Here is a 25481-nt window from a genome sequence, read left to right as displayed (position 1 = left end):
TCTGCAGAATCTGGTGTCTCAGCAGCTGTGATGTTTATATATTCCACAAGAGGTAGATTCAGAGCTTCGCCTCAGTGTGAGGTCGCTGGTGTTTCAGGAGCTTGGAGGACCAGGTCAATCCCAGACCACACTTGGAGCAGGCGAATGCCCCTGCACCCCCGCATGCTGTGAATATGCTGGTGTGTCAGCGGGTGGAATGACTGAGCGAATCCCTTCTCGGAGCCAGAACAGGTGGACTCCACACCCCAGGGTGGACCCGCCGCTGGTGGGTCACCAGTTTGTACGTGTAAATAAATCCCTTCCCACACTCGGAGCAGATGTGCAGCCGCTCCCTGGTGTGAACCCGCCGGTGTCTCCGCAGGTCAGAGGACTGAGTGAACCCCTTCCCGCACACAGGGCAGGTGAACGGCCTCTCCCCGGTGTGGATCCGCTGGTGCATCACAAGCTCAGACGACCGAATGAAGCCCTTCCCGCACTCCGAGCAGGTGAACGGCCTCTCCCCGGTGTGGACCTGCCGGTGTATCACCAGGTTAGATGAGCGGGTGAATCCCTTCCCGCACTCGGAGCAGGTAAATGGCCTCTCCCCGGTGTGAAGCCGCCGGTGTATCTCCATGTTGGACGAGCGGGTGAACCCCTTCCCGCACTCAGGGCAGGTGAAGGGCCTCTCCCCGGTGTGGACCCGCTGGTGGGTCAGCAGGTTGGCCGAGCGAGTGAACCCCCTCCCACAGTCACTGCAGGTGAACGGCCTCTCCCCGCTGTGATCCCGCTGGTGTCTCAGTAGGTCACTGGATCGCTTGAAGTGTTTGCCGCAGTCGGGGCATTGAAGTGGGTCCATTGCTGTGGAGACAAGGAGTGCGTGAATCAGTGGTTAGATAGCATAGTGGCATTCAAGAGGCTTTTAGACAGGCACATGAATATGCCGGGAATGTAAGGACATGGATCAAGTGCAGGCAGAAGGGATTTAAGTTCAACTTGGCATTGTGTTCAGCACAGACACTGTGGGCCGAATGGCCTGTTCCTGTGCTGCAGCATACAGAACGATGGAGGGACTCACAGAGAGTGGGGGGTTGCGTGGAACGGTTTGTAGAAGCGATACATTCAGGACATTCAAGAGACTCTTAGATAGGCACATGGATGATGGAAAAATGGAGGGGTTGGCGGGAGGGAAGGGTTAGATAGATCTTAGGGTAGGTTAAACGTCGGCGCAACATGGTGGGCCGAAGGGCCTGTACTGTGCTGTAATGTTCTATGTTGTAAACTCAGCAGGTCGGGCAGCATCTCAGGAGGGGAATGGAGGGCTGTCAATCATTCGCACCGGGACCTGGATCACCCCCTGGAAATGGGGGTGAGCGGGCTGGTGGTTCCCCTACCCCCGAGTGGAGCTGCAGATCGAAAACAAAGAATTTGGGTTAAAGCAAGTACATATAAAAGGAATCCTTGAACTGAGAAATAAGTGCAGATGTTGGCAGGAAAAGCAGGAAATAATCAGCAGTCAAACTACATCTGTGGAGAGAAACACATAAAACGCTGGAGGAACTCAGCAGGTCAGGCAGCATCTATGGAGGATATCTGCCATTCCCCCGGTGGATCTGCTCTCCCCTCCTGCCCCTGCCCCTGGCTATCACTGTCTCTTACCTGCATCTACCTCTCACCACCCTGTGCCCACCCCGCCTCCCCTCCTTTGTCCACCTATCACTGCTCTGCTTTTCCCTCCTATATATCGGGCTTCCCCTTTTCCTACCTTCAGTCCTGAAGAAGGGTCCTGACCCGAAACGTTGACCGCCTGCTTTTCTCCACGGATGCTGCCCAGCCTGCTGAGCCCCTCCAGCGTCATCGTGTTTCTCATCTACGGAGGGAAATGGACAGTCGACGTTTTGGGCCGAGACCCTTCTTTAGGACCTTGGTGTCCATTGCCCTCCGTGGATGCAGATTACCAGCATCTGCCGTCTCTCCTGCGTCTCCTCTGTGGAGAGAAATGTGTTTCAGTTCGGTTAACGCTTCAGACCGACGACTTTTCAGAAAGAGCCAAAGTTCACGCCTTAAGTTACATTCCTAATCTTTGCTAACAGATAAATCTCTCTATTTTCTGCCTTTCTGAGGTGGCTGAGATGCATTTAACCTGGGCTGGTGATTTATCCACTTTTAAAGATGTTGGATCTCTTCCTATTTTCGTCTCCAACTTTGTCATATTTAATATCTTTTTTAGCAATATTTTTTATTAATTCCAGATAGAAAATACAAAGCACATGAAAGAAAAGACAAAATGTTACAAAATGCATTGTATTGAATCACACTTGAAATCACTACCTCATATTGATAAACACAAATGATAACTAATTAGTATTAATAAATTGGAATAATTTTATAAAATAAAAAAATCTAAACCCACTACCATGACCGAAGCTGTTTGGTTTAAAAAAAAGACAAAAAAAACCCTAAAGACATAATAGTATTAGCCAGTATCTGTACTTTAAGCACCAAATCAATGGTTTTGAAAGTAGTTCAGGAAAGGTCCCCACAATATTTGAAAGTCCAGATTAGATCCAGAAATTGAACAATGGATCTTCTCTAAATTTAGATATGTCATAACATCCCGTAGCTATTGAACATGAGTGGGGGAAATATCTTCCTTCCATTTAAGCAACACAGCCCTCCTGGCTATAAGAGAAATAAAGGCCAATATGTGCAAGTCGAAAGTCTCCAAAATTACATCTTTTTCTCCAGCAATCCCAAATAATGCAGTTAAAGGATTTCGCTTAAAATTTATTTTAAAAAGCACAGAAAAGGTTTGAAATACCTCTATCCAGTATATTTTTAATATTTTACACTCTTCCTCCTGAACAAAAGCGCGTGTAAAGTCCTCCGCATTCGTGAGGTTTGGTGCGAAGTATTCATTTAGAACCTGACACGTCTTCTGCCAAAACATTCAGGTTACTGCTCCGATCTCTGATTGGCGGCCTCCTTTCTTTCGTTATCCTCTTTCTGTTCAGATATTTCTAAAACATTTTCAACTCTCCCTTGATTTTATCTGTCAACATCCCCCGCCACCCACCCCCCAAACCCCGTACCCACCCCCCCCCAATCCCACCCCCATGGAGACTGCAGACGCTGGAATCTGGGGCCAAAAACCGAGCTGCCAGATGAACTCAGTGGGTCAGGCAGCATCTGTGGGGGGGGGAAACGGAGTCAACGTTTCCGGTCAGGACCCTTCACGGACTGGAAGGGTAGAGGGGGGGATGGCCAGTGTAAAGAGGTGAGGGGATGCAGGGCGATGGACAGATTTAGTCGGAGGAGGGAGCTGAGGGCAGACAGAGCGACACAGGCTGGGAGGCGATAGGTGGAATGTGATAGGAAAGGAAGGTGAAGGGGAACCAAGTAAGGGAGGTACGGTGGGCAGATGGGAACATTAGCGGGAGGGACCCAGTGGGAGGAGTGTGTGGGTGATGGGCAGGTTAACTCAGAATCAGATTAAACTAGAATCAGGTTTATTATCACTGACAAATGATGTGAAACTTGTTGTTTTGCGGCAGCAGCACAGTGCAGAGATAAAATTACTGTAAATTACAAAAAGAAATAAATAGTGCAAAAACAAAAGGAATAACGAGGTGGTGTTGATGGGTTCATGGACTGTTCAGAAATCCGATGGCGGAGGGGAAGAAGCTGTTCCTGGAACGTTGAGTGTGGTTCTTCAGGCTCCTGTACCTCCTCCCCAATGGTAGTAACGTCAAGAGGGCATGTCCTGGGTGGTGAGGTTACTTGGTACTTACACTGCCTCTTGAAGATGTTCTCAGTGGTGGGGAGGGCTGTGCCCATGAATTGGTGGGGGGAAGGGAAAGAAACTGGATGAAAGGGGATTGTGGGGGGGGAGGGGAGGGGAGGGGAGGGAGTGTGTGTGTGTGTGTGTGTGCGCGCGTGCGCACGCGCACGTGAAGGAGAACCCAGATAGATCGAGAGAGAGAAAGGGACACAGTGGGAAGTAGGTAGCGTAGTGCTTAGCGTAACACTAATATAGCACCAGCGACCTGGGTTCAATTCCGGCCACTGCCTGTAAGGAGTTTGTACGTTCTCCCCATGACTGCGTGGGTTTCCTCCAGGTGCTCCAGTTTCCTCCCACATTCCAAAGACGTATGGGTTAAGACAAGATATATTTATTAGTCACATGTACATTGAAACACACAGTGAAATACATCTTTTTGTGCAGTGTTCTGGGGGCAGCCTGCAAGTGTCGCCGCACTTCTGGCACCAACATAGTACGTCCACAACTTCCTAACCCGTACGTCTATGGAATGTGGGAGGAAACCGGAGCACCCGGAGGAAACCCACGCAGACACGGGGAGAATGTTAGTAGGTTAACATGGGTGTAATTGGGCGGCGCGGACTCTTTGGGTCAGAAGGGCCTGTTACTGTGCTGTATAAATGAAGGTTACCTGAAATCGGAAAATTCAATATTCATTCCACAGCGTTGTAGACTACCCCAGAAGTAGTCTAAAAATCTATTTGTCTTCCTAATTTCCTCATTTTCCTTTTTCTTATACAGTCACTTGGCGATAGGAATGACATAATTGCAGTCCAGATCTGTGAGTTCCAAGTTGCCCGAAGGGCCCAATACTGGACTCAGCCGGAGGTGGGGTGATGGGGTGACTGGGTGTGTTGTTTGGGCAGCAGTGCACTCCTTCCACCTTCAAGACCGAGCTTCCGTGTGCACCCAAGAAAGGGGATCTCAATGCCATCCGGATGCTCTTGCTTGGAATGGAGTGTCTGCTCGGGAGTCTGATATCAACCGTATGATCATCACAGGCTGCCTGTGGGAGCCGGCCGTGTGTAATTAAAGCCTCGCTGGTGGGGATGCTGGTCTGCGAGAAACACTCAAAGTGTTCCCGCCAGCGGATTTAGAGGATCCTGCAGAGTCGGCATTGATGGTTGCTGCCCAGTGCACTGAGCTGCTGTCTGTAGGTTAATGGGTGACGGGACCTGAAGGACAGGAGATACAGAGGCAGGACAGATGAGGCATCAAGACCAAAGTGATTGAGAGGGCTGAAGATGAGGTAGTGTGCAAGGGTATCTGTGCCATCTGTGTGTGAGTGTGTTGACAGATGTCCACTTAGGTGTATGTCATTTACTTTTTAACCCCTGCACCTTCTGTAGTCTTCTTGACTTTCTGCAGTGTTGAACACTGGATATCCCCTTCTTTACCTTATCCTGTCCTATGTAAGCCTTGACACCCATGCTTTGCTGACAGGAAATTGAACTGATGCCGATTTACTTTTATTGATGCACCAGAGAAAGCATCCTGTCTGGATACATCATGGCTTGGTACGGCAACTGCTCTGCCCAGGAACGCAAGAAACTGCAGAGAGTTGTGGACACAGCCCAGCGCGTCACGGACACCAGCCTCCCCTCCTTGGACTCTTGTCTTTACCTCTTGTTGTCTTGGTGTAGCAGCCAGCATAATCAAAGACCCCACCCACCCGGGTCATTCTCTCTTCTCTCCTCTTTCATCAGGTAGAAGATACAGGAGCTTGAGGGCACATACCACCAGGCTTAAGGACAGCTTCTATCCCATTGTGATAAGACTATTGAATGGTTCCCTTATACAATATGGACTCTAACCTCACGATCTACCTTGTTGTGACCTTGCACCTTATTGCACTGCACTTTCTCTGTAGCTGTGACACTTTACTCTGGACTGTTATTGTTTTTACCTGTACAACGTCAATGCACTCTGTACTAACTCAATGTAACTGCACTGTGTAATGAATTGACCTGTACAATCAGCGTGGAAGACAAGTTTTTCACTGTACTTTGGTACAAGTGACAATAATAAACCAATACCTTCCAGGAGCTGTTTCCAGTCCCCTTGTGCTAACTCGTGCCTCAATCTGGGAAAAATTGGCCTAACTTCAATTCAGAACTTTACCTTCAGAGGTAACTTTTTTTTCGCCCTCAAAAAATGAAATTTATCTGAGTTATGTTCCCCGTCTCTCACCACCCTTCCAACTTCGCCAGGCTCATCCCCTAAACCTAGGTCCATTCTGGCTAGATCTTGCTATGAACTAAACTTCAATAGTTGTCTTGAATAGAAGAATTATGCTCCTTTATTCTTTGCTCTAACACTGTTCCAATTAATGTCAGGGTAGTTGCACAAACCTCTCTGGACGTTTGCTCCACTTTCTGTCGCACACTGTTTGGAGTCCGGCAGTGCACCACTGCCCAACCAACACACCCCATTTCGTGTTCTTACCGAATATGAACTCCAGGTGGGAAATGTTGACCCGAAGTGATTAATTGAAGTGATCAGTCACAGCATTTAACATAAAAGAAATCGAATGAGCTGCCCGCGGAAAACATACCGTTCGATGAGGACACGTTCCTTCTCGCCGCTTGTGAAGCTGCCGGTGTGGATTTTGTTCCGCGGTGCAATGGCGGCTTCCGATACCCAGAATGCTCCAGGACACGGAATACGCTCTGCCCACTCAGCAGATGATCCCTGATGCAGGGTTTCGACCCGAAACGTCGACAATTCCTGTCCCCCTCCCACAGACGCTGCTCGGCCCGCTGTGTTCACCGGCAGGTTGCTTGTTGCTCCAGCTTCCAGTATGTGCAGACTCCGTCGAGCAAATAATTTGTTAAAGGCTGCAGACGCGGATAAGTGAACCCGGTTTCAATGCAGCAAAGGTGTTTATAACTACGGAATCAGCGCCTCAGTGATACATATCGGTTAGTTCCTGAACTAGATGTTTGCCCCGTGCAACATACTGGCGCAACGAAACACCCTTCTCCAAGTATGACTTGCCCTGTCGACCAATGGGAGGGCCTGGAGGACCGGTCCTCCAAGCAATCCGAGTGCCGGGGCGGAGCTCAGTCCTGGTCTGAGGCGGAAGTCATTGGTACAAAGGCAGCACCGTAACTGGAAGGAAGGGGAGGAATTATCATCGGAGAAGAATGTCCAGGTGTAATTGGGCCGCTCAAGGCGGACAAATTCTCTCGTCCCGATGGCCTGCATCGTAGGGTCCAAAAAAAGCGCCTCTCTGTCCATGTGTTAGATAGTCACATGATGTTCACATGCGTCTAACAGCCTCTGGGACGCCGCTATCGTATCTGCTTCTGCCACTGACCCTGGCAGCCCGTTCCAGGCGCCTATCGCCCTCCGTTCACATCGCCTTTAAAACTTTACCCTTCTCACCTTAAATGCATGCCCTCTAGTAATCGCCATTTCTACCCTGGGAAAAAGATTCTGACCTTCTACCCTAGCTATGCCTCTCATAATTTTATAAACATCCATCAGGTCTACCCTCAGCCTCCCAACCTCCAGAGAAAACAACCCAAGTTTGCCCAACCTTTCCTCATAGCTCATACCCTCTAATCCTGGTAAACCTCTTCTGCAGCCTTTCTAAAGCCTTCATGTCCTTCCTGTAATGGGTATTGGTTTATTATTGTCACTTGTACCGAGGTACAGTGAAAAACTTGTCTTGCATACCATTCGTACAGATCAATTCACTACACAGTGCATTGAGGTAGGTCAGGGTAAAATCAATAACAGAATGCAGAGTAAAATGTCACAGCTGCAGAGGAAGTGCAGTGCAGGTAGACAAGGTCATAACAAGGTAGATTGTGAGGTCAAGAGTCCGTCTCATCATATGAGGGAACCGTTCAATAGTCGTATCACAGTGGGATAGAAGCTGTCCTTGAGCCTGATGGCATGTGCCATCAAGGTGACCAAAATTGCACAAAAATTTGAAGTTTTTTTTAAGCAGGGATAATAATTGTTCATTGATTGTACAGCTAAAATAAGGATTTAAACAAAAGGAGCAAAATGGTGGAATCTTCAGACAGAGACGAGACCATCCTACATAGCCAGGTTGAGGGAGAGAGGGAGAACATACTGGTGAAGTCTGACACAAAACACACTGACCTACCCACAGATGGCACAGGTTGTTCTGCAGAGATTGCGACTTCCATCAAGGAACAACACGTAGTGGGCCCTGTTAGCCACTGCTCACAGACTCCAGTGTGTCAGTTGTGGCTCAGTCTCAGTAAAGCAACAATGTGGGTCAATGTCAAATCATTTTGAGTTAGTGCTGTGAGTGATAATACAAGACCCACAAAAGACAACAGCTATTGGAAGTGATTAGTGAGAAATTGGGAAACCCCTCCAGTGGATTCGGGGCTTAGAGATACCAGGGAGGGTGTAATTCAATGGAGCCTCACAGAGGAACAAGGACCAGGGGCTGAGATGGTTGGGAATTTGAAAGTGTAGCAGTGGGGAGTTCCAGGGAGAATTTTTATGGGATGAAAACTGAAGGAAGTCAATGAATTGATCTGTACGAACCAAAATTTTTTCACTGTGCCTCAGTGCAAGTGACAATTATAAATCAATACCAGTAGCTATTTCAGGAGGAGGGCAGGGAACTCAGAAGTGTTGAAAGGAAAGTTTTATTGCTGAGGATGAGATGAATGAAGACTCTTCATATGCTCCCCCAACTCTCTCTCCCCCTCGATCTTCTTTCACTGAGATCAGAGTCCGGTTTGGCCCTCACCATATTGGCACACTCGCTTCCCCGAAGGGAACTGGTGAACCAGCTCCACTTGTACGACAATCCACCTCCATCCACTCCCCTGATGATTCGTGCATCCCATTTTCCGGTTTTAAATCTATTTTTCAGGATATCAGGATCGGAAGATTCATAGACAGGAAGCTCAAACCAAACACCGTTTCAGGACCAGTGAAGACGGATATCAGGAATTACCGAGGGATCTTGGTCAGCTGAGTAAGTGGGCAGAGGAATGGCAAATGGAGTTTAATTCGGAGAAGTGCGGGGTGTTGCATTTTGGGAAGACAAATGAGGGTAGGACTTTCACAGTGAACGGCAGGGCCCCAGGGAGTGTTGTAGAACAGAGGGGCCTTGGACCACAAGTACATGGTTTCCTAAAAGTGGCGTCACAGGTAGACTGGGTGGTGAAGAAGGCTTTTGACACACTGGCCTTCATCAGTCAAGGCACTGATGTTACATTGCAGTTGTATAAGACGTTGGTGAGGTTGCATTTGGAATATTGTGTTCAATTTTAGTCACTCTGCTATAGGAATGATGCAATTAAGCTGGAAAGAGTGCAGAGTAGATTTACGAGGATGTCGCTGGGACTCAAGGGACTGAGTTATGGAGAGAGGTTGAGCAGGTTGGGACTTCTTTCACTGGAGTGTAGGAGAATGAAGGGTGATCTTATAGACGTGTATAAAATCATGAGGGCCATAGATACGGTGGATGCGCACACTCTTTCCCAGGGTTGGGGAACCAAGAACCAGAGGGCATAGGTTTAAGGTGAGAGAGGAGAGGTTTAATAGGAACCCGAGGGACAACCTTTTCACCCAGAGAGTAGTCAGTGTGTGGAATGAGCTGCCAGAGGAAGTTGTTGAGGCAGGTACATTTAAAAGGTACTTGGACAGGTACATGGATAGGAAAGGTTTAGAGGAATATGGGCCAAATCTGGGTAAATGGGACTAGCTTAGATGGGAATCTTTGTTGGTATGGTCCAGTTGGGCCAAAGGGCCTGTTTCCGTGCTGTAGGGCTCTATGACCAGCCAGAGTCACTCCATCCATCATTGGCCTTGAATTTGGAAGCAAAAAAGCTTCATTCGCAATGGGGAGAAAATGGTCCACGTGTTCTGAGTGTGGTCGAGGCTTCAGCCGGCCATCTGCCCTGTCGGAACACCAGAGCAGTCACGTCGGGGAAGAAGCTGTGGGAAGGGAATCAATTATCCATCCCTCCTCACTTCATTACTGAGGTCACACTCAGGCGAAGCCATTCACCTGCTCAGTTTGCGGGAGAGGATTCTTTCAGGTGTCCAGCTTTCTCTCCTACCAGTGGGGAGAAGCCATTCACCTGCTCCAAGTGTGAGCAGGGGCTCTGCAGTGCAGAATCACCGGCAGGTTCACAAGTGGCTCAAGGTTTGGATTCTGCCGCTATTAATGACGTCCGGGATTGACCCACATTCTCTCTCCTGCAATTGTGATTTGTTTCAGTCTGTGTTAATCACCTGAGAGCTCCGATGGAGATGGGGCATCTCAGTAAAGTCAAATAAAGCTGGTTTCTCTTTAACAGCCAGTTCAAGGAGACTTTGCAGTCTCTCCAAGTTGAGGCTAAGTTTACTTAACCTCTGGTCCCATGGTTTAGTGCCAGTGGGTGCTCAGCAAGATCCCACACTAAACAATCAGATGATTGGCAGCCTTGTTGTTGGTTGAAGCAGAGAGTTATAGACACAGCTCAGCACAGTCGCGGAAACCAGCCTCCCCTCCATGGACTCTGTCTATACTTCTCACTGCCTCGGTAAAGCTGCCGACATAATTAAAGACCCCTCCCACCCTGGATAGTCTCTCTTCTCCCACGTCCCATCGGGTAGAATATACAAAAGGCTGAAAGCACATACACCAGGCTGAAGGACAGCTTCTATCCTGCTGTTCTCATTGAATTGGACCTCTTGTACAATAAGATGGACTCTTGACCTCACAATCTACCTCGTTATGGCCCTTGCACCTTATTGTCTACCTGCACTACACCTTCTCTGTAACTGTAGCACTTTATTCTGCCTTCTGTAATTTTTTTCTATAAAACCGTAAGGACATAGGAGCAGAATTAGACCATTCGGTCCATCGAGTCTGCTCTGCCATATTTATGGCTGATTTATTTTTCCCTCTCAACCCCATTCTCCTGCCTTCTCCCCGTAACCTTTGACGCCCTTACTAATCAAGAACCTATCAACCTCCGCTTTAAATATACCCAATGACTTGGCCTCCACAGATTCCACATAATGAATTCCACAGATTCAGCACCCTCTGGCTAAAGAAATTGCTCCTCATCTCTGTTCTAAAGGGACGTCCTTCTATTCTGAGGCTGTGTCCTCTGGTCCTAGACTCTCCCACTGCTGGAAACATCCTCTCCACATCCACTCTATCCAGGCCTTTCAATATTCATAAGGTTTCAATGAGAATCCTCCCCCCTGCAATCCTTCTAAAATCCATCGAGTACAGGCCCAGAGCCGTCAAACACTCCTCATATGTTAATCCTTTCATTCCTGGGACGATTCTTGTACTCCGAACTCTCTCTAATGCCAGCACATCCTTCCTTAGATATGGGGCCCAAAACTGCTCTCAATACTCCAAATGTGGTCTGACCAATGCCTTATAGAGCCTCAACATTACATCCTTGCTTTTATATCCTAGTCCTCGTGAAATGAATGCTAACATTGCATTTGTCTTCCTTACTACCGACTCAACCTGCAAGGTAATCTTTAGGGAATCCTGTAGGGGGTGGGGGATAGATGGGGGTGTGGGGGGTTAGGTGGGGGAGTTGGGGTGTGGGGGTGGTACCAGTTATCTGAAGAAACTGGGATCGTAATCCTAGGAAAGGGAAAGATCCGGTGGAGGAGAGGACACAAGGGGAAAGGGGAAACCAGTGGAGGGCGGGCTTGTTACCCAGGGGACATGGAATGAATGAAACGCCATTAGATCCAGGGGTGAGACTGGGGCAAGTACAGTGCTGCAATTGAAAATCCACGGTCCGAAAATGTGGTAGAAGCTGTTTCAACGATAATCTTCAAACGGTGGGTGGATACAGCCTGGAGCGATGACGTTCACCAGTGAGTGGGGTTGGAGTCGTATCAAGTTAATTTCCTGCTCCCTAATCCAGTTGGATTCCCCGTCATGACTGGCAGTTGTTTCTGTCTATGAGTAGCCACTCTCCCCCCCCTACTCCATATCGATCAGCGTGATTCCTTCCTCACCATCCCGAGCGATCCCAGACTGTCCGGGGGCCATTCCTGGTCTTCACCCTTCCATCTGTCCTGACCAATGTGTACCCTTCAGCTAACACCGCGCACCACCTTGTCGGGTGACCCTCGCCCTGCTCCCCGTGGCATCTTGCTGTGCACACGTTGGCTGCTGCAGACCCCACATTCCAGCAGCGACAACAATGCAAATCCCATCTCCAACGGGACCCCACCACCAAGCATATATTCCCCTCCCCACCCCTCTCACAGGGACCGCTCTCTCTGCGACTCCCTCGTTCACTCCTCCCTCCCCCACCCATCCTGATCCTACCCCGGGGACTTCCCACTGCCCCTACACCACCTCCATCCAGGGACCCAAACAGTCCTTTCAGGTGAGACAGAGATTCACCTGCACCTCCCTTAATATCATCTACTGCATTCGGTGCTCCAAGTGTGGCCTCCTCTACATTGGCGACACCAAACGCAGACTGGGCAACCGCTTCGCAGAACACCTGCGCTCCGTCCGTAACTGCGATCTGCATCTCCCCGTTGCCGGTCACTTCAACTCCCCCTCCCACACTATCACTGACATGTCAGTCCTCGGCCCTCCTCCACTGCCAGGAGAATTCCAAGCGCAAACTGGAGGAACAGCACCTAACAGCATGAACATTGAATTCCCCCTGTTTAAGTAATCCCCTCAAACCCACCCCCTCCCCACACCTCCTGCAACTATGACTCTTCTTCCTTTTCCAAGCCTTTTTTCCTACCTTTTTTCTCTCCCTACCTTTGACCCATCCCCCAGTGGATCTGCTCTCCCCTCCTCCCCCGCACCTGCCTATCACTGTCTCTTACCTGCATCTACCTATCACCACCCTGTACCCACCCCGCCTCCCCTCTTTTGTCCACCTATCACTGCTCTGCTTTCCCCTCCTATATATCGGGCTTCCCCTTTTCCTATCTTCAGTCCTGAAGAAGGGTCCTGACCCGAAACATTGACTGCCTGCTTTTCTCCACAGATGCTGCCTGGCCTGCTGAGTTCCTCCAGTATCATCGTGTTTTTCATCCAGATTCCAGTATCTGCAGTCCTTTGTTTCTCATTCAAACTCCTTCAATGGCCGTAAGGCTCTGTGGGACGTCCCGAGACCGTCGATGGCACCTTATAAATGCACGCCTTCCTTTCTTTGGAGACACAAGAGACCACAGGCACTGGAATCTGGAGCGGCCTTCCTTTCTTTGTTGGGAAGGGGACACTGCAGCCGTGGCTCAGCGCTTCATCCCTTCCCCCGTCTTCCTCTCCGCTATGCTCACTGGTCCCCAGCTCCGCGCCCGATCCTGGTCAGGTTTTGCATTCCACCAGGACTGCTCCCTGACCCGTTCCTCCCACAATCCCCTCTGCCAAACCCTCGCCCTCATATCCTATAACTTACAGGGGGGGGCCATGCCCTGCTCTGGCCTGATACAGCCCCGAGTCCCACGTAAGCCACTGAACCCCAGTGGACAGGGCCCTTACCTGGAATGGTTCCTTCCCCCATCTCCTGTACACTGCCCCCACGCCCCTCCTCCTCAGCTGATGCCCTCTTCTCTGTCCACTGTAACGAAATATTTTAAAATTCGTTCCTTGTTCTTTCCTGATTCAGCAGCAAGACGTATCTGCAAACAAAAGAGGCACTGTACACATAGAAACTACTTTATTAGAGTTATAGGAAATACAGAAAGGAGGAAGAATACTTAAAATACAGAAGGAAGCAAAATAATACTTATCAACCAGTCAATGAACCGATCTGTATAATGCCGGAGGGAACCTCAGGCATCTGACAGCCTCTCACGCAGCCTTCTGTCGGTGTCTCACCACCGGTTGTGACCCAGCCTCAGGGAAGGTCCCCATTTGCACAAAGAAGGTGCCCCCCTTTTATACCCTTCAGAAACTTTTACCCCAATACTTTTCCATTCCTCAGTGGTACCAGCCTGTACCTTCTTATCAATCGTGACCTTCGGCCTGAACACCTAACTTAGAAACAGAGACAACGGGTCCGTAAAGAAGAAAACATTCTTCACCGGTATCCGATCTCAAGAATGTGCATCAGTTCTCAAAACATTCCCACAGTCCGAGCTGACACCATGTTGTCTGACAACTGCCATTTTGTGTCACACACGACTGCAGGAGGAATCAGAAATGACTTTTGGCTAATTTAACTTTTTCCTTACACTCCGCACCTCCCCATCCCTGCCCTGCTTCGATCCCTCTTTGGTTCCATTGAGCAGGCCCTCACGCTACCCTCAGACTCCATACATCAGGGCAGACTTGTCACCCTTTGAGGTTCCTGTGCCCTGGTAACTCGCCCGTGTGTGTGTCTCCCAGCTCCTTGTGCATCAGCTGATGCTATCTTTCAGCATTAAGTAGTGCTGGAAGGAAACAGTTAAAGTTCCCAAAGATTAGAGCACAGGGAATCATCGAACATAGAACACTACAGCACAGTACAGGCCCTTTGGCCCACAATGTTGTGCCGACATTTTATCCTGCTCTAAGAGCAATCTAACCTTCCCTCCCACATAGTCCTCCATTTCTCTATCATTCATGTGTCTATCTTAGAGTCTCTTATATGTCCCTAATGTATCTGCCCCCACAACTTCTGTGGGCAGTGTGTTCCACGCACCCACCACTCTGTGTAAAAAAAACTTACCCCTGACATCCCCCTTATACCTTCCTCCCATCACCTTAAAATTATGTCCCCTTGTGTTAGCCATCGTCGCCCTGGGAAGACATCTTTGACTGTCCACTCGATCTATGCCTCTAAACATCTTGTGCACCTCTATCAAGTCATCTCTCATCCTCCTCTCCAAAGAGAAAAGCCCTAGCTCGCTCAACCTATCCTCATAAGACATGCTCTCCAATCCAGGCAGCATCCTGGTAAATCTCCTCGGCACCCTCTCTAAAGCTTCCACATCCTTCCTATAATGAGGTGACCAAAACTGAAAAGTGTGGGCTAACCAGAGTTCTATAGAGCTGCAACATTACCTCACGGCTCTTGAACTCAATAATCCGACGAATGAAGGCCAACACACCATACGCCTTGTTAACAACCCTATCGACCTGTGGAACATTGAGGGATCTATGGACGTGGACTCAAAGATCCCTCTGTTCCTCCACATCCCTGAGAATCCCTGAGACGAGCTCACAACGAACCATTGTCCAATCCTTCTGTCTGTGGTGAATCCTGCAGAGAATCCAGGAGAACCTTCTCTGACCGGAATGCAGCGGAATCTGGAACCCACTGCCTCAGGAAGTAGTTGGGTAAAGAGCAGGGATGCATCGAAGGAGAAGGTAAATAAACACAGACCTGAGAAAGAAATACAAGAACATTCCAACGATTCTTAGACACTGACGCCGACTTCACCATCGGCAGAGACGCACCAACCACTGGAGGAGCTCAGCGGGTCGGGCAGCATCTATGGAGGGAAATGGACAGTCGACGTTTTGGGGTCGAGACCCTTCATCCGGACCTCCCTCTGTAACTGGATCCTTGACTTTCTGACCAACAGGTGCCCCTGGCCGTGTGCTCACATCTTATGCTGATCAGCTGGCGGGAGTATCTGCGGACATATTTAACTTCTCCCTGCTTCAATCTCAGGTTCCCATCTGTTTTAAGAAGACACTATCATCCCAGTACCAAAGAAAAGCAAGGTAACATGCCTCAATGACTACTGACCAGTGGCTCTGACATCCACTGTCATGAAGTGCTTTGAGAGGCTGGTCATGGCACATATCAACTTCAGCCTTCCAGACAACCTGGACCCATTGCAATTTGCCTATCGCCGAAACAGGTCTACAGTGGATGCCATCTCCCTGGCCCCACACTCAGCTCTGGAGCATCTGGACAGTAAAGACACCTACGTTAGACTATTGTTTATTGACTACAGCTCTGCATTCGATATTATAATTCCAAGCAAACTTGTCACCAAGATCTGAGACCTGGGACACAACACCTCCCCCTGTAACTGGATCCTTGACTTTCTAACCAATAGACCGCAATCAGTGAGGATAGGCAGCAATACCTCCAGCACGATTATTCTCAACCTGGTACCCCACAAGGCTGTGTCCTCAGCCCTCTACTCCCTATACATTCATGACTGCGTTGCCAGATTCTGCTCTAACTCCATCTACAAGTTTGCAGATGATACCACCGTTGTAGGCCGTATCTCAAACGGCGATGAGTTGGAGTACAGGAAGAAGATAGAGAGCTTAGTGGCTTGGTGTCATGACAACAACCTTTCCCTCAATGTCATCAAAACAAAAGAGCTGGTCATTGACTTCAGGAAAGAGGGTGGTGTACATGCACCTGTCTACATCAATGGTGCTGAGGTCGAGAGGGTTGAGAGCTTCAAGTTCCTGGAAGTGAACATCACCAATAGCCTGTCCAGGTCAAATCACGTTGATGCCACGGCCAAGAAAGCTCACGAGCCCCTCAACTTCCTCAGGAGGCTAAAGAAATTTGGTATGTCCCCTTCGACACTCACCAACTTTTATCAATGCACCATAGAAAGCATCTTATCTGGATGCATCACAGCTTGGTACAGCAACTGCTCTGCCCCGTGACCGCAAGAAACTGCAGAGAGTTGTGGACACAGCCCAGCACATCACAGAAAGCAGCCTCCTCTCCTTGGACTCTGTCTTTACCTCTCGGTGAAGCAGCCAGCATAATCAGAGACCCCACCCACTCGGGTCGTTCTCTCCTCTTCCATCAGGCAGAAGATACAGGAGCCCGAGGGCACGTACCACCAGGCTCAAGGACAGCTTATATCCCACTGTGATAAGACTATTGAAAGGTTCCTTTATATGATGAGATGTCTATGACCTCACGATCTACCTTGTTGTGACCTTGCACCTTATTGCACTGCACTTTCTCTGTAGCTGTGACACTTTACTCTGTACTGTTATTGTTTTTACCTGTACTACCTCAATGCACTCTGTACTACCTCAACCTAACTGTACTGTGTAATGAATTGACCTTTACAATTGGTGTGCAAGACAAGTTTTTCACTGTACCTTGGTACAAGTGACAATAATTAACCAATACCAATCAGTGAGGAGAGGCAGCAATACCTCCAGCACGATTATTCTCAACACTGGTGCCCGACAAGGCTGTGTCCTCAGCCCTACCAATACAGGTCTCACCCAAAACCTGGCCTGTTCATTTCCCTCCACAGATGCTGCCCGACCCACTGAGTTCCTCTAGCGTTTTGTGCATTGCTCTGGATTTCCAGGATCTGCAGTTTCACATCTCCCCATTGACATTGGCAGGTTCCACTGGCTAGTCTTTGTACTGTCCGGACTCTGGATTACAGAGACAATTGAGTACCTGAGACTGCATGTTTAACAAAAGAAACGGTTTACTGGCATGGATGCATAATATTATACTCCAGCCCAGTTATAGTCACATCACCAGAACCAGACCCACAACTGTGCCTGGTAACAAGCGATTCAATCGAGGTTCTTACCAGCAGCAACATCTGCAGAATCTGGTGTCTCAGCAGCTGTGATGTTTATATATTCCACAAGAGGTAGATTCAGAGCTTCGCCTCAGTGTGAGGTCGCTGGTGTTTCAGGAGCTTGGAGGACCAGGTCAATCCCAGACCACACTTGGAGCAGGCGAATGCCCCTGCACCCCCGCATGCTGTGAATATGCTGGTGTGTCAGCGGGTGGAATGACTGAGCGAATCCCTTCTCGGAGCCAGAACAGGTGGACTCCACACCCCAGGGTGGACCCGCCGCTGGTGGGTCACCAGTTTGTACGTGTAAATAAATCCCTTCCCACACTCGGAGCAGATGTGCAGCCGCTCCTGGTGTGAACCCGCCGGTGTCTCCGCAGGTCAGAGGACTGAGTGAACCCCTTCCCGCACACAGGGCAGGTGAACGGCCTCTCCCCGGTGTGGATCCGCTGGTGCATCACAAGCTCAGACGACCGAATGAAGCCCTTCCCGCACTCCGAGCAGGTGAACGGCCTCTCCCCGGTGTGGACCTGCCGGTGTATCACCAGGTTAGATGAGCGGGTGAATCCCTTCCCCGCACTCGGAGCAGGTAAATGGCCTCTCCCCGGTGTGAAGCCAGCCGGTGTATCTCCATGTTGGACGAGCGGGTGAACCCCTTCCCGCACTCAGGGCAGGTGAAGGGCCTCTCCCCGGTGTGGACCCGCTGGTGGGTCAGCAGGTTGGCCGAGCGAGTGAACCCCCTCCCACAGTCACTGCAGGTGAACGGCCTCTCCCCGCTGTGATCCCGCTGGTGTCTCAGTAGGTCACTGGATCGCTTGAAGTGTTTGCCGCAGTCGGGGCATTGAAGTGGGTCCATTGCTGTGGAGACAAGGAGTGCGTGAATCAGTGGTTAGATAGCATAGTGGCATTCAAGAGGCTTTTAGACAGGCACATGAATATGCCGGGAATGTAAGGACATGGATCAAGTGCAGGCAGAAGGGATTTAAGTTCAACTTGGCATTGTGTTCAGCACAGACACTGTGGGCCGAATGGCCTGTTCCTGTGCTGCAGCATACAGAACGATGGAGGGACTCACAGAGAGTGGGGGGTTGCGTGGAACGGTTTGTAGAAGCGATACATTCAGGACATTCAAGAGACTCTTAGATAGGCACATGGATGATGGAAAAATGGAGGGGTTGGCGGGAGGGAAGGGTTAGATAGATCTTAGGGTAGGTTAAACGTCGGCGCAACATGGTGGGCCGAAGGGCCTGTACTGTGCTGTAATGTTCTATGTTGTAAACTCAGCAGGTCGGGCAGCATCTCAGGAGGGGAATGGAGGGCTGTCAATCATTCGCACCGGGACCTGGATCACCCCCTGGAAATGGGGGTGAGCGGGCTGGTGGTTCCCCTACCCCCGAGTGGAGCTGCAGATCGAAAACAAAGAATTTGGGTTAAAGCAAGTACATATAAAAGGAATCCTTGAACTGAGAAATAAGTGCAGATGTTGGCAGGAAAAGCAGGAAATAATCAGCAGTCAAACTACATCTGTGGAGAGAAACACATAAAACGCTGGAGGAACTCAGCAGGTCAGGCAGCATCTATGGAGGATATCTGCCATTCCCCCGTGGATCTGCTCTCCCCTCCTGCCCCTGCCCCTGGCTATCACTGTCTCTTACCTGCATCTACCTCTCACCACCCTGTGCCCACCCCGCCTCCCCTCCTTTGTCCACCTATCACTGCTCTGCTTTTCCCTCCTATATATCGGGCTTCCCCTTTTCCTATCTTCAGTCCTGAAGAAGGGTCCTGACCCGAAACGTTGACCGCCTGCTTTTCTCCACGGATGCTGCCCGGCCTGCTGAGCCCCTCCAGCGTCATCGTGTTTCTCATCTACGGAGGGAAATGGACAGTCGACGTTTTGGGCCGAGACCCTTCTTTAGGACCTTGGTGTCCATTGCCCTCCGTGGATGCAGATTACCAGCATCTGCCGTCTCTCCCTGCGTCTCCTCTGTGGAGAGAAATGTGTTTCAGTTCGGTTAACGCTTCAGACCGACGACTTTTCAGAAAGAGCCAAAGTTCACGCCTTAAGTTACATTCCTAATCTTTGCTAACAGATAAATCTCTCTATTTTCTGCCTTTCTGAGGTGGCTGAGATGCATTTAACCTGGGCTGGTGATTTATCCACTTTTAAAGATGTTGGATCTCTTCCTATTTTCGTCTCCAACTTTGTCATATTTAATATCTTTTTTAGCAATATTTTTTATTAATTCCAGATAGAAAATACAAAGCACATGAAAGAAAAGACAAAATGTTACAAAATGCATTGTATTGAATCACACTTGAAATCACTACCTCATATTGATAAACACAAATGATAACTAATTAGTATTAATAAATTGGAATAATTTTATAAAATAAAAAAATCTAAACCCACTACCATGACCGAAGCTGTTTGGTTTAAAAAAAAGACAAAAAAAACCCTAAAGACATAATAGTATTAGCCAGTATCTGTACTTTAAGCACCAAATCAATGGTTTTGAAAGTAGTTCAAAAAAAGGTCCCCACAATATTTGAAAGTCCAGATTAGATCCAGAAATTGAACAATGGATCTTCTCTAAATTTAGATATGTCATAACATCCCGTAGCTATTGAACATGAGTGGGGGAAATATCTTCCTTCCATTTAAGCAACACAGCCCTCCTGGCTATAAGAGAAATAAAGGCCAATATGTGCAAGTCGAAAGTCTCCAAAATTACATCTTTTTCTCCAGCAATCCCAAATAATGCAGTTAAAGGATTTCGCTTAAAATTTATTTTAAAAAGCACAGAAAAGGTTTGAAATACCTCTATCCAGTATATTTTTAATATTTTACACTCTTCCTCCTGAACAAAAGCGCGTGTAAAGTCCTCCGCATTCGTGAGGTTTGGTGCGAAAGTATTCATTTAGAACCTGACACGTCTTCTGCCAAAACATTCAGGTTACTGCTCCGATCTCTGATTGGCGGCCTCCTTTCTTTCGTTATCCTCTTTCTGTTCAGATATTTCTAAAACATTTTCAACTCTCCCTTGATTTTATCTGTCAACATCCCCCGCCACCCACCCCCCAAACCCCGTACCCACCCCCCCCCAATCCCACCCCCATGGAGACTGCAGACGCTGGAATCTGGGGCCAAAAACCGAGCTGCCAGATGAACTCAGTGGGTCAGGCAGCATCTGTGGGGGGGGGAAACGGAGTCAACGTTTCCGGTCAGGACCCCTTCACGGACTGGAAGGGTAGAGGGGGGGATGGCCAGTGTAAAGAGGTGAGGGGATGCAGGGCGATGGACAGATTTAGTCGGAGGAGGGAGCTGAGGGCAGACAGAGCGACACAGGCTGGGAGGCGATAGGTGGAATGTGATAGGAAAGGAAGGTGAAGGGGAACCAAGTAAGGGAGGTACGGTGGGCAGATGGGAACATTAGCGGGAGGGACCCAGTGGGAGGAGTGTGTGGGTGATGGGCAGGTTAACTCAGAATCAGATTAAACTAGAATCAGGTTTTATTATCACTGACAAATGATGTGAAACTTGTTGTTTTGCGGCAGCAGCACAGTGCAGAGATAAAATTACTGTAAATTACAAAAGAAATAAATAGTGCAAAAACAAAAGGAATAACGAGGTGGTGTTGATGGTTCATGGACTGTTCAGAAATCCGATGGCGGAGGGGAAGAAGCTGTTCCTGGAACGTTGAGTGTGGTTCTTCAGGCTCCTGTACCTCCTCCCCAATGGTAGTAACGTCAAGAGGGCATGTCCTGGGTGGTGAGGTACTTGGTACTTACACTGCCTCTTGAAGATGTTCTCAGTGGTGGGGAGGCTGTGCCCATGAATTGGTGGGGGGAAGGGAAAGAAACTGGATGAAAGGGGATTGTGGGGGGGAGGGGAGGGGAGGGGAGGGGAGTGTGTGTGTGTGTGTGTGTGCGCGCGTGCGCACGCGCACGTGAAGGAGAACCCAGATAGATCGAGAGAGAGAAAGGGACACAGTGGGAAGTAGGTAGCGTAGTGCTTAGCGTAACACTAATATAGCACCAGCGACCTGGGTTCAATTCCGGCCACTGCCTGTAAGGAGTTTGTACGTTCTCCCCATGACTGCGTGGGTTTCCTCCAGGTGCTCCAGTTTCCTCCCACATTCCAAAGACGTATGGGTTAAGACAAGAATATATTTATTAGTCACATGTACATTGAAACACACAGTGAAATACATCTTTTTGTGCAGTGTTCTGGGGGCAGCCTGCAAGTGTCGCCGCACTTCTGGCACCAACATAGTACGTCCACAACTTCCTAACCCGTACGTCTATGGAATGTGGGAGGAAAACCGGAGCACCCGGAGGAAACCCACGCAGACACGGGGAGAATGTTAGTAGGTTAACATGGTGTAATTGGGCGGCGCGGACTCTTTGGGTCAGAAGGGCCTGTTACTGTGCTGTATAAATGAAGGTTACCTGAAATCGGAAAATTCAATATTCATTCCACAGCGTTGTAGACTACCCCAGAAGTAGTCTAAAAAATCTATTTGTCTTCCTAATTTCCTCATTTTCCTTTTCTTATACAGTCACTTGGCGATAGGAATGACATAATTGCAGTCCAGATCTGTGAGTTCCAAGTTGCCCGAAGGGCCCAATACTGGACTCAGCCGGAGGTGGGGTGATGGGGTGACTGGGTGTGTTGTTTGGGCAGCAGTGCACTCCTTCCACCTTCAAGACCGAGCTTCCGTGTGCACCCAAGAAAGGGGATCTCAATGCCATCCGGATGCTCTTGCTTGGAATGGAGTGTCTGCTCCGGGAGTCTGATATCAACCGTATGATCATCACAGGCTGCCTGTGGGAGCCGGCCGTGTGTAATTAAAGCCTCGCTGGTGGGGATGCTGGTCTGCGAGAAACACTCAAAGTGTTCCCGCCAGCGGATTTAGAGGATCCTGCAGAGTCGGCATTGATGGTTGCTGCCCAGTGCACTGAGCTGCTGTCTGTAGGTTAATGGGTGACGGGACCTGAAGGACAGGAGATACAGAGGCAGGACAGATGAGGCATCAAGACCAAAGTGATTGAGAGGGCTGAAGATGAGGTAGTGTGCAAGGGTATCTGTGCCATCTGTGTGTGAGTGTGTTGACAGATGTCCACTTAGGTGTATGTCATTTACTTTTTAACCCCTGCACCTTCTGTAGTCTTCTTGACTTTCTGCAGTGTTGAACACTGGATATCCCCTTCTTTACCCTTATCCTGTCCTATGTAAGCCTTGACACCCATGCTTTGCTGACAGGAAATTGAACTGATGCCGATTTACTTTTATTGATGCACCAGAGAAAGCATCCTGTCTGGATACATCATGGCTTGGTACGGCAACTGCTCTGCCCAGGAACGCAAGAAACTGCAGAGAGTTGTGGACACAGCCCAGCGCGTCACGGACACCAGCCTCCCCTCCTTGGACTCTTGTCTTTACCTCTTGTTGTCTTGGTGTAGCAGCCAGCATAATCAAAGACCCCACCCACCCGGGTCATTCTCTCTTCTCTCCTCTTTCATCAGGTAGAAGATACAGGAGCTTGAGGGCACATACCACCAGGCTTAAGGACAGCTTCTATCCCATTGTGATAAGACTATTGAATGGTTCCCTTATACAATATGGACTCTAACCTCACGATCTACCTTGTTGTGACCTTGCACCTTATTGCACTGCACTTTCTCTGTAGCTGTGACACTTTACTCTGGACTGTTATTGTTTTTACCTGTACAACGTCAATGCACTCTGTACTAACTCAATGTAACTGCACTGTGTAATGAATTGACCTGTACAATCAGCGTGGAAGACAAGTTTTTCACTGTACTTTGGTACAAGTGACAATAATAAACCAATACCTTCCAGGAGCTGTTTCCAGTCCCCTTGTGCTAACTCGTGCCTCAATCTGGGAAAAATTGGCCTAACTTCAATTCAGAACTTTACCTTCAGAGGTAACTTTTTTTTCGCCCTCAAAAAATGAAATTTATCTGAGTTATGTTCCCCGTCTCTCACCACCCTTCCAACTTCGCCAGGCTCATCCCCTAACCTAGGTCCATTCTGGCTAGATCTTGCTATGAACTAAACTTCAATAGTTGTCTTGAATAGAAGAATTATGCTCCTTTATTCTTTGCTCTAACACTGTTCCAATTAATGTCAGGGTAGTTGCACAAACCTCTCTGGACGTTTGCTCCACTTTCTGTCGCACACTGTTTGGAGTCCGGCAGTGCACCACTGCCCAACCAACACACCCCATTTCGTGTTCTTACCGAATATGAACTCCAGGTGGGAAATGTTGACCCGAAGTGATTAATTGAAGTGATCAGTCACAGCATTTAACATAAAAGAAATCGAATGAGCTGCCCGCGGAAAACATACCGTTCGATGAGGACACGTTCCTTCTCGCCGCTTGTGAAGCTGCCGGTGTGGATTTTGTTCCGCGGTGCAATGGCGGCTTCCGATACCCAGAATGCTCCAGGACACGGAATACGCTCTGCCCACTCAGCAGATGATCCCTGATGCAGGGTTTCGACCCGAAACGTCGACAATTCCTGTCCCCCTCCACAGACGCTGCTCGGCCCGCTGTGTTCACCGGCAGGTTGCTTGTTGCTCCAGCTTCCAGTATGTGCAGACTCCGTCGAGCAAATAATTTGTTAAAGGCTGCAGACGCGGATAAGTGAACCCGGTTTCAATGCAGCAAAGGTGTTTATAACTACGGAATCAGCGCCTCAGTGATACATATCGGTTAGTTCCTGAACTAGATGTTTGCCCCGTGCAACATACTGGGCGCAACGAAACACCCTTCTCCAAGTATGACTTGCCCTGTCGACCAATGGGAGGGCCTGGAGGACCGGTCCTCCAACCAATCCGAGTGCCGGGGCGGAGCTCAGTCCTGGTCTGAGGCGGAAGTCATTGGTACAAAGGCAGCACCGTAACTGGAAGGAAGGGGAGGAATTATCATCGGAGAAGAATGTCCAGGTGTAATTGGGCCGCTCAAGGCGGACAAATTCTCTCGTCCCGATGGCCTGCATCGTAGGTCCAAAAAAAGCGCCTCTCTGTCCATGTGTTAGATAGTCACATGATGTTCACATGCGTCTAACAGCCTCTGGGACGCCGCTATCGTATCTGCTTCTGCCACTGACCTGGCAGCCCGTTCCAGGCGCCTATCGCCCTCCGTTTCACATCGCCTTTAAAACTTTACCCTTCTCACCTTAAATGCATGCCCTCTAGTAATCGCCATTTCTACCCTGGGAAAAAGATTCTGACCTTCTACCCTAGCTATGCCTCTCATAATTTTATAAACATCCATCAGGTCTACCCTCAGCCTCCCAACCTCCAGAGAAAACAACCCAAGTTTGCCCAACCTTTAATCCTGGTAAACCTCTTCTGCAGCCTTTCTAAAGCCTTCACGTCCTTCCTGTAATGGGTATTGGTTTATTATTGCATACCATTCGTACAGATCAATTCACTACACAGTGCATTGAGGTAGGTCAGGGTAAAATCAATAACGGAATGCAGAGTAAAATGTCACAGCTGCAGAGGAAGTGTAGTGCAGGTAGACAAGGTCATAACAAGGTAGATTGTGAGGTCAAGAGTCCTGTCTCATCATATGAGGGAACCATTCAATAGTCTTATCACAGTGGGATAGAAGCTGTCCTTGAGCCTGATGGCATGTGCCATCAAGGTGACCAAAATTGCACAAAAATTTGAAGTTTTTTTTAAGCAGGGATAATAATTGTTCATTGATTGTACAGCTAAAATAAGGATTTAAACAAAAGGAGCAAAATGGTGGAATCTTCAGACAGAGACGAGACCATCCTACATAGCCAGGTTGAGGGAGAGAGGGAGAACATACTGGTGAAGTCTGACACAAAAACACACTGACCTACCCACAGATAGCACAGGTTGTTCTGCAGAGATTGCGACTTCCATCAAGGAACAACACGTAGTGGGCCCTGTTAGCCACTGCTCACAGACTCCAGTGTGTCAGTGTGGCTCAGTCTCAGTAAAGCAACAATGTGGGTCAATGTCAAATCATTTGAGTTAGTGCTGTGAGTGATAATACAAGACCCACAAAAGACAACAGCGCAAACTATTGGAGTGATTAGTGAGAAATTGGGAAACCCCTCCAGTGGATTCGGGGCTTAGAGATACCAGGGAGGGTGTAATTCAGTGGAGCCTCACAGAGGAACAAGGACCAGGGGCTGAGATGGTTGGGAATTTGAAAGTGTAGCAGTG

The 25481-nt window shown here is 48.9% G+C and overlaps 1 protein-coding gene across 1 annotated transcript; it reads right to left on the bottom strand.

Moving 5' to 3' along the window:
- Nucleotides 1-178: 178 nt before the first annotated feature.
- LOC127576596 (gastrula zinc finger protein XlCGF49.1-like) lies at nt 179-23791 on the bottom strand. Its single transcript, XM_052027171.1, has 2 exons — nt 23622-23791; nt 179-837 (listed from the first exon to the last, which is right to left on the bottom strand). The coding sequence occupies exon 2, from the start codon at nt 833-835 to the stop codon at nt 185-187; it is 651 nt and encodes a 216-aa protein (XP_051883131.1). The 5' UTR covers nt 836-837; nt 23622-23791; the 3' UTR covers nt 179-184.
- Between the last annotated feature and the right edge of the window lie 1690 nt (nt 23792-25481).

Source organism: Pristis pectinata, chromosome 12, assembly GCF_009764475.1.
Source record: "Pristis pectinata isolate sPriPec2 chromosome 12, sPriPec2.1.pri, whole genome shotgun sequence".
NCBI lineage: Eukaryota > Metazoa > Chordata > Chondrichthyes > Rhinopristiformes > Pristidae > Pristis > Pristis pectinata.
The sequence above is the reverse complement of the archived record's forward strand: the minus strand, read 5'-3'. Positions and strand labels throughout refer to the sequence as shown.

Coding starts and splice junctions, on each gene's coding strand:
- LOC127576596 (XM_052027171.1), bottom strand. CDS start 835: ATGGACCCACTTCAATGCCCCGACTGCGGCAAACACTTCAAGCGATCC.